Source organism: Anarrhichthys ocellatus, unplaced genomic scaffold (genome assembly GCF_004355925.1).
Source record: "Anarrhichthys ocellatus isolate YVR2014 unplaced genomic scaffold, GSC_Weel_1.0 scaffold28, whole genome shotgun sequence".
NCBI lineage: Eukaryota > Metazoa > Chordata > Actinopteri > Perciformes > Anarhichadidae > Anarrhichthys > Anarrhichthys ocellatus.
In genome coordinates, this window is record NW_022280058.1 from 969,136 (window position 1) to 978,835 (window position 9,700).

The 9,700-nt window shown below is 45.2% G+C and overlaps 1 protein-coding gene across 1 annotated transcript; it reads right to left on the minus strand.

The window, feature by feature from the left end:
- Window positions 1-1,701: 1,701 nt before the first annotated feature.
- Window positions 1,702-7,515, minus strand: LOC116392069 (neuropeptide Y receptor type 2-like). The gene is made up of 3 exons (XM_031863214.1): window positions 7,251-7,515; window positions 5,514-6,835; window positions 1,702-4,413 (listed from the first exon to the last, which is right to left on the minus strand). The coding sequence occupies exons 2-3, from the start codon at window positions 6,374-6,376 to the stop codon at window positions 3,426-3,428; spliced, it is 1,851 nt and encodes a 616-aa protein (XP_031719074.1). The 5' UTR covers window positions 6,377-6,835; window positions 7,251-7,515; the 3' UTR covers window positions 1,702-3,425.
- Window positions 7,516-9,700: the final 2,185 nt, after the last annotated feature.

Consider the following 9,700-nt stretch of genomic DNA (forward strand, 5'->3'; position numbering starts at 1 on the left):
ATGCAATGGCGCTCATATTCACAGGAACAACCTTACAATCGATAGATATTCCTGTTGAAAGGGTTCTAAGTATCATCCACAGTAGCAAAAACATTGATATCCTGATCTACAGGCTGCAGTAACGCGCCTAAAACACAGCGATGTGCCAGCTAACTACGGGGAAGAAGACCGCTCGCAAATAAACAAGGATGTAAACAATGCACACTTAAAACATTTCAAAACAATCGGCTTTGCAGTCTAGTGTGGAAATGCATTCCACTTATTCGTTTGGCTTCAAGACACACAAAAAGTTTCTTTTTTTTGTTGACTTAGTTTAAAGGTGTATTGTGTAGGATCTGGCTGCATCTAGTGGTGAGGTTGCAGATTGCATCCAACTGAAACTTCTCCCGTGTGCCAAGCGTGTAGGAGAACAACAATGGCTGATGTGAAAACACGAAAAATGCAAATGCTCCTATTTAGAGCCAGTGTTTGGTTTGGCCGTTCAGGGCAAGCCCCCTTGGAAGAGCGCCGAGCTTTGAAGTAAGTTTTATTTAGTGGTATTACACAGTGGGCCGTCAGGGCCTGCAAGCCTTCTCTGCTGGCCTAAACAGAATCACAAAGTTATAGCTATTTTATAATTTAATAATTTTTCTTAAATACACTACATGTACTATAAGTTATACAAATATTGTTCCCATTATCTTATTTTCTCATTGCACAGCTACTGTCTTCTTCAGTTGCTCTGCTTCCAGTGCAGCTTGTTTTAAGTAGAGCTTTTATCCAATCAGATTTCACCTCTGAGTCTCTAGGTAAGAACAGAGGCCCGAGGCCTGCAGACTCACAAGTGAATCCCTTTGCAGTTTAAGTGAATGGGGACGATATTGTTGATTGTCATATTCTTCAACCAATCAGATCTTTAGTTTGACATGTTGGGCGTATTCTTTGACGTGCCAGAGCCTGCTAGCTGGCCTACAAGTACGTGATTGGTCAGTGGGCTAGCCTGACATGTTGGGCGGTGACGATGCCAATATCTGCTGCCTCTGTCGAGCGGACATTTTCAGCCCTCAAACGCATTAAAACGTATTCAAGAAATACAACTGGGGAGGCTCGACTGTCTTCACTGGCGTCCATGAATCGAGAAGGACTTCTTACTGGAACTAAAACGCACGGATGTACTGAACAACCGTGAGATTAAACTCTTTGTTGACAAAGAAAGGAGGAAGGACTTTGTCTTTAAATAGTGAACAGCAGCTCTGGTAAGTGAACTGCGTTTGTTTTTACATCTGCAGTAGCTTTAATATGCTTGTTTATATGTTATTATTTGTACAACTTGTTTTTATGAAGATTTTTGTTTGGATTTATATGTGACAGGAACCATTGTTATGTCCAATGTTGCTCTGGAGACACATTTAGCAGGTGCCAGTGCTGGCAACTTGGCGACTTTCTCGCTAAATCTGGCGACTTTCCAAACCCCCATGGCAACTTTTTTTTGTCAAAAGCTACTAGTGACAAATCTAGCGACTTGTTCTGGTGTTGAGACTTTTCTGGTGTTTCGACGTTAAAGCACGCACGTTCTGCACTGTCGCGAACGAGCAGCGGGTGCTGCCGTGAGCACCTCCGCCGCCGCCGCCCACAGAAGCCTCACGCTGCAGTCAGAGCAGAGAGGAGACGCACTCTATCTACAGGTGTTGAGCTTCATTTTTACACGAAACAAATAATAACCATAGCTGTGTTTCAGCTGCAGGACAGCAGTGAAGGCCCAGGTATGAAATGCACGGCCTGCCACTGGTATTACATTTTCCTGGTCCGTCACATGATGCCTAACCCTAACCCTTCCCACAGACTTACATTGGGAAAGAGACGTCTGTAATTTAAATTAAATTCCCAGAACCAACACAAGAATAGTCCTTATTTAAATCATTATGTCCTAAAAGTTGTAAGATGCACAAATAGTCAAATCCAGAGATATTTTCCCTTTATGTGAATGAGCCCGATAACGAGGCTGGACCAAGGGATGGGAGGCGGTGTTAAAGAAAACGCTAGTGCGATTGCTCTATAGGTCGAATGCGGAAGATCGCCAAAAGATCCGGTTATTTTATACTGACTTTCTTTGCTTCATGCACCTTTCACAGGAATGAACGGGGACGCTGTATCCAGTTCTCTTCATACATCCATGGACCTGGGCTACTGAAGAAACATGGCAGCCGGCTCAGTGAAGAGCAAACGCTCCGTTTGTTGATATAAACGATTCTTATTTTCAGGTGAATATAAAAAAACAATATTACATTAATTTCCTACCAATAGATCTCCTGAATGCTACACACTGTTCCTTTGAAAGAAAAATTCACTGGGCCCCCTTGAGTGGCATATTTATTCTATAGAGACATAAAAATGTTAACTGCTCCTCGCCAGGCGAAATTGCAGTGAATGATGAAGTGAAAGTAAATTGGGAATTCATTATCAGGCTAGGACACCGATTCTGGAAAAGCACTTTGAAGTTGATTACAATTTTTTTTTTGAAAGCAATTATTAAATTCTGTGACCTGAGACTCTAAACACAATTGTAATTACCAAAATGACATATTGAGGTGGCATCAGAAAAGTCACCACCAGGCCAATAAAACCAAAACTATCTCCGTGATTACAAACCACTTCAGTCACAAAGTCATGAAAAAAAAACATTTTTTTGGTCGTTTTTTAGGTGAGCCGACCCTTAAGATTCCCTCTGAATGAAGAAAAACGGCTTGTTTTGGCTGACAAGGTCTAGCTTTCGAAAAATCTGATGGACCTGGAAAGTCATTTCATACCAAAATAGCAATGTCATTATTGTTATTATTGTTATTATATGCAAAACAAAACCATTCATTGTGTGTGTGGGTTTTAGATTCTCTGCTTCAGTTTATCTCACATTCCCTGCAAATCACCCGTGTGACTCCCCACATGAACAAGCTGGGGTACATATCTTTCACAGATTGCAGACATTGATGGTGACATTATCCTGTAGAGACCTGATACAGTATGTCTCTACATTAGCAAAGCAATAAGAAAGAACACGGATACGTCCTGCTGGGTCATTGTCTTAAGCACGACTGTGACAAGCAGCTCAGTTACTTAGGATATGACTAAGTTCCCCCCCCCCCCAACTCTTCCCCTGTAGGTTTCACTCCATCACTGCTCCCTCCACTTGTCTTCAAAAACCTGAACTCATCTGTGCAAACGTCGATCCCAGATCCCCGGTGATTGTGATGATAGTGAGAGAATACTTCACAGAGACAGATGGAGTGTGTAGGCCAGGTCAGTTCATCCTCAAGACAAACAATTGCCTTTGCAAGGGATTAACCCGCACTGTCCGCTGCAAACTGAATCAGGAGCTGTGTGTGTTTTTTCTGCCTGCAGGACAGACAAGATGAAAAAACAACCTCCCTGCTGGCACTTAGCTGCAGCTTTCACAGGCTGGTCATCTCGGTTGTGTCATCCTCCCTGTCTCCTACCAGAAAGTAGGTTTGTGATGTTTTGCCTCTGTGCTGCCTGGTGTAACAAAGAGCATCCCTGCCCATGGTAATGATGTCTCTCTTATCAGCTGACATACTATATATTCTGCCCCCCGAATGCCTCCTCAAAGGCAGCACGTCTATTTCCACCGACTCGATTCTTAAAGGTAATGATCCCGCGCTCTCATTTACTGAGTGTCTCCTTGCGGGCAGGAGGTCTGCGCTTTGTATGGAGTGCTGGAGTGTGTGGAGCTGGCAGGGAAACAAGGAGCTGTCACACACACTGGGACTGGAGCGACACCAGTCTGAGATGCTGTGGTGGGACCCTGCTCGGCTGTCTACGACCTTCAGCCCCTGGCCTCGAGCCAAGCTCAACAGCCTGGGGATTGTAGCGATGGATGCCGACGCCACCGCAGCAGCAGCAGCGGCGGCAATATGGCGGCGCTCGGTGGCTGTCCCTTTGGTGTCTGTAATCACCGAGGCGGGGGAAGCCACGCCGGCTGAGCTGGAGAACGAGGAGGAGCCAAACAGAGCGGCGACTTTCTGGTAGTAGCGGGTCCGTATCACTTTTGCTGAGCGGTACAGATCCCCTATGAAACAGTAACAGATGGGGTTGAGGCTGGAGTTTGTCAGGCCCAGCCACTGGGCGAACGGCCGCGTCTGCAGGAGCCAAGACGGTGGCCTTTGCTCGCAGTCGATCCAAAGGTCGACCAAGTAGAGCGGCAGCCAGGACACCGCGAACAGCAGCACCAGGCACACCACCATCTTGGCGATCTTCTGGCGCGTCTTCAGGCGCGAGGCGTGCAGAGCTTCGCTGCGGGGATCGAGGTCCGCGAAAGTGGATTTCTTCCCTCTCCAAAGCCGCCTGCCAGTTAAGAAGCCTATGGTGAGGTTAAAGGTCACCGGCAGGCAGTAGAGCATCACGAACAGCAGCACATTGTATCTGTGGGAGAAAAGCGGAACGATTCAAAATGAGTTTCTGATTTAATGAAACGATTTCTTCGTCACTATGAACTGAAATTGGAAATGTTTCATAAAATCTATCTATTATATCCACCATTGTGGTGAAACCCTGAAAATAACATTTCCTTGCTGGAGAAGCTCTCTGCCTGATGAGACGAGGACATTTCTATTATATGCTCCCTTTGTCATGGATTGCAGCACAAGAAAAGTTACATTTGCTCCTTTTTTTCATCAACAAGATACAAGGTTGAATAGGGAAATAGTGTAAGCAGCAGCACTAAACTCCCAACAGATATATGTTTGATGGTATCTCTGGATAATAAACTAGCTGATTGCAGCACACGGTCGCAAAGTGAGTGGCAGACAATGAAGCTATAATGGCATATGAAGAAAATTACAGAGCGAACACGATAGACGTCAGTCTGAGTCACTTGACAACTCGTGATTAAGGACAACAAAACAAGAAAGGAAAGTCTCTCAAACCACTGTTTTGCGTACAAAATGGAGCTGAATTTGACCGTCTGAGCTCCTCAAGCACAGCATTTAAAAACCTCAAAGGCAAGTTGGTCTCTATGTGAGAAAATACACACAAAACCAAACTTTACGAACTAGTAGACAATCGCTAAAAGACAACGTATTGAGCTTAGCCTCTAGTTCCCTCAATGGCACACACACACACCCCTCACCTGTTGTTAGATCAAGAGGAGGAGGGGGAGGGGGAGATGAAAGGGAAACTTTGCAGATTTTCGCCCGGCTCTTTCTCACTGCAGTGTAGGCAGTACATGCAGATGAATGGCGCCCGAGCTCCACGCTCATTTTGATTGGATTATTTTTTTGTTAACGCCCCTGAGTGCCGGATGAGTCATCCAACATTTGGAACTGTAACAGGAGCTAAGCGCTCTGACCCCCGTTTCACTGTGACTTTTGAGAACCAATTACTGCAAAACAGAGCTGGACACAACAAAAACTAATGGATGGTAATGGATGAAACATAACCATGGCCCAACAGCATCTAATGACTCACTGTATTTGGACAAAAAGCTGGAGAGCAGAGGATCTGCTGCTACATTTAGAACCTACCCCTGTTTAAGGCGATGCTGAGGCCACTTCTCCTCGCAGACCAGGACGGCAAAAGTCCCAAAGCTGATCCTGCGTCGCCGGTTCATCACTGCGATAGGAGCGCACATGATCGAAGACACTGTCCACACCACGGCGACGGTCGCCAAGATCCGACGGTGGGTGAACATGGAGCGAGCTCGCAGCGGGGATCGAACACTGTAGTAGCGGTTCACACTGATCACGGTCAGCGTTAACACGCTGGCCGAGACCGAGACGGCCTGCGTGAAGGGCACCGCTCGACAAAGGAGGTCACCGTAGACCCAGGCGGTGTAGATCTGGCTGCCCAGGGTGATGGGCATGCACACGCACACCACCGCCAGGTCACACACCGCCAGGTTCACCAGGAGACTGCGCGTGGCGCTCACACCGGCCAGCCGCCGGCTCCGCCTGTTGGTGAGGACGCGCAGGGACATCAAATTCCCTGCGAATCCCAAAATGAACGACAGACAGTACATGATGGTCAGAGCGATCGTGCTGGGCTCGTGGAGAGTCCAGAGCAGCATGCTCTCCAGGTCGGCCAGGTCGTTGGCAGAAAAGGTGGACAGGGACATAGGGAGGGAGGAGGAGGGCTGGTGGACGAGAGTGAACGTCTGTCGGGTGGCCGAGGTGGTGGGGAATAAAGGAGAGGAGATGAGGGAGGAGGGCAGCAGAGAGGGTAAGGGTTGACGGAGGGAGGCAGTGGGGGAACTGAAGGTGGAGGGCAGCATCATGGAGCTGTGGAAGCTGTAGGTGTGGTTGAGTCTTTCCTGAGAGCCGTCGTGCTGCGGCAGCGGAGAGAAGCTGGGCTGGACTGAGCTCCAGTCCGATGGCCGGTCCGGATCCATGCTGCTCCGCCAGCGGGAACGAAACCACAGCAGGGGAGGCTGCAGAGGTATATGAGAATCTGTCGACTGTGGGGGTCACTGTACAGGTTTCCCTCGGTCCTCATTAAAACCCATTCACAGACACGGCAGAGGGAAACAGCAAAACAGCAAAATCAGGATCCAGAATCCTTACTGATATCATCATTTCAGGTTTCAGTCATGTGGTCTGCAGGTCCAACATCTTTGTAAATCATACATTCTATGAGTCGGCTGGTGTCATGGTGCTGTTCTGCACCGGTCCCCAATAATTCCTCCAGGAAGTGAACCCGATTATCCCCACAGGCTGTTAATAGACTAGTCTTCCTCACCTTCAAGGAAGGCAAACATCATGACCTCTCCCTCCTCTCCCTCCTCACTCCCTCTCTCTCTTCTTCTTCCTTCTCCTAACACCTTCAGTCCATCACGGGGATGCTATCAGATCTGTTTAGAGAAAACATCACAGACATCAGAGGCTGTATTAATAGCTCTGTAGACCAAACAACAGGGAATAACACATTCCAGGAAAGAGAAGCAAAGGTTTGCTCAGGAAACGATTCGATACTTACTGTCATTTTTAAGAATGGTAAAGAACAATGTTTGCGGTACAGCTTTAATATGAATTATTCATTGATTACACACAGATGGCGGAGTGTCACCGGGGACATAAAAATCTCATTTTGCAGATATTTCTTTATGAACAAAGAGAGTCCAGCAACATCAAATTATTGGCATTTAAAAAAGGACAAACAAAAACTTTGTCATTTCCACCACAGCCACATCCTACAAAAGACATATTTGAATCCTAGTTTGATAAAAGGCAGATGGGAGTAGCTGTTTGTTCAAATAATGATCTTACCCTCAGAGAAAAGTCATCCATATCTCAGATATTGTGGATAATGTGCGGATCCTCTCGCATGCCAGGTGCTGGCTGAAGATTTGCACCAAGAAGAAATGAACAAAACAGAAACAGCTGCAAAGTTGCACCTGAATCTTTAGCAGCCGGTACACGCACTTTAAATAATCCGTCTGTGGGTCTCAAACTGCGGAGAGATTGGCTGTGGGTATAACAATATATTTGCTCTTCTTGATCGGACTCCTCATATGTCTGCGCTCCTGCCGGCTCCGCCACTGCAGGACTGAATACGAGAGAGCGTAAAGTCAGGGAGGGAGCAGCTGCTGCTGCGCGCGCGCCCGCGAGCGCAAACACACACACACACACACACACACACACACACAGCAATATCTTAAACCGTAATGAATCAGAAAGTGGCCGTCACCTCGCTCTGCAGGCTTTTCCTCCGGCTAACGTTACTTTAACGTTTCCTTTACAACATTGTTGCCTCAAAAGCATCCGGATGACTTGATTGTCTCTCCTCCGATTCATCATGAGGCAGGCAGCCAAATAGCACATTTGGTCGCAGCATATGTTTAATCGTTTTCACAACAACGACGATTTCTGAAGTTCGATCATGGAGGCCATCAATTATTATATTATTTAGGCGCTAAATAGGGTGGGCAGTGGGCACTGAGCTTGAAAGTATTGACATTTAAAAGAGATATTTTGAAAGAAAGTTATTTTGTTATGGTAAATGAGGTTTTCTTGCAGTGTAACTGGTTGAAAACAAGGCATTTACTGTTGTTTGGTCAGTGACTCCTTACTCAATCAAAACAGATTGGCCACCACTGCACAAGAACAACAACGTCATTCCAAACACAATGCAAGTGTTTTTACTGGCCGACGGATCACATCCGCTCCTCCAAAGATGAACAAAGGTGAACTCTGGATATCGCGTAGAAACAGGAAACACGTGTGAATTTGTCATTTTGCCGTACCTCAATAGTTACCATGCATAATTAATCTCTGCAGGTCAACAGTGCGGTTTTATATCATTTGAGATTGGGCGAAAACAAAACAATTGCATAATGCATGAAGACTTGTAATATTAACCCTGGGAGACAAAACACAATCTACATTCATATAAAACCACTCAAACATTCATCATGAATCATTGTTACAGATGCTTCCTATAACCTGTTACTGACTTCAGACTGTGTGAAACCAATTTCATGCTTTTAACTGCTGTTGGTAAAACAGAAAATGTATTTATGATTAGTAAGACGAGGAGGAATAATTGGACAGAGCCCCAGTATTGACCATGGCACACATTCTTCAGCGAGCTCAGAGATCTCTCTGATGACCGAGGCTCCAGACGTATACAGACCTTTGGAGCAAAAGCTTTACCCCTTGGACCAAAAAGAGAAAAAATAACTTTCAACTAATTAACTTTGAAGGTTGTATTTACATGGCATGGACCTGAATATCTGGGCTTCCTATTTTCAGCCCATGATCAGTGAATTAATAATTCCTTGTCAGATCGCGTTTTGATCAAATGGTCTGAGATCCGATTCGTGCCGTCCTGCTGTCATTCCCTCCGCAGCGGACTCGTGTACTTTGTCTCAGGTCGACAGGTTGCTTCTCTTGTCCATTTATAGACAATGAGTTCATGGCCCACGCAAAATAACCGGCTCTCACATTCTTTTATGTGGTCTAAACCATAGCCGCACATTCTCTATATGGCATGTCTGAGAAACAAAAATGGAAAATTTTACTTTTACAGTGTTTTATTAACCACTTTTGTTTTAGAGTATAACAACAACAAATAATACTGCCACAGCTTTGAAACTATGCATTCTGCAATATCATAAACTCATGTGTCAATCAATATAATAAAGCACTGAACCAGTCAGTATTTTAAAGAGTGTAGCTCCAACATCAGACACCCACGATAGGATTATAGACAGAAAAAGACACCCACTGCAATATTGAGTTCTGGAGCCAAAGTTGGTGTTGGCCGTTACCTCATGAGAGATATATATATTATTTAGTTCAATCTTTATAGAGTGAATCATTTATGTTTTTTCCCCCCATATTCCCCTGGTGAATCTCAGATCTGTATCCAAACAGACAGATCCAAAGAGCATTTTTTTAATTAAACTTTTAGTTTATTTGTCTTAGTCTAAACAGTGTTAGTTTCCGCATTTATCAACAAGATCAACTCAGTTTCTTTTGCGGGGGTGCGAACCTCTCTGAAAAGAGTACGTTTATAATTCACTTTTGACTTATAAATCATTAAATTTAGTGAGGTCAGTTTAACAGTATTGTGCACTAAAACTGTTCCCAGCCTCTGCCGTGTAGGTTAGCATTTCATAAAGGTAATTGCTGAAAAGTGAATTGTGGAGTTAGACCGGCGAAACTGTTTTTTCACTATTTTTGTGTTCAGGATTTTTTGTGCAGGCCTGAAATCC

Excerpts from the sequence above, each read along its gene's own strand:
- LOC116392069 (XM_031863214.1), bottom strand. The coding sequence starts at position 6,376 with ATGGATCCGGACCGGCCATCGGACTGGAGCTCAGTCCAGCCCAGCTTC. Across the intron at positions 4,414-5,513 it reads CAGCATCGCCTTAAACAGGG|ATACAATGTGCTGCTGTTCG; the intron begins GTAGGTTCTAAA and ends TTTCTCCCACAG.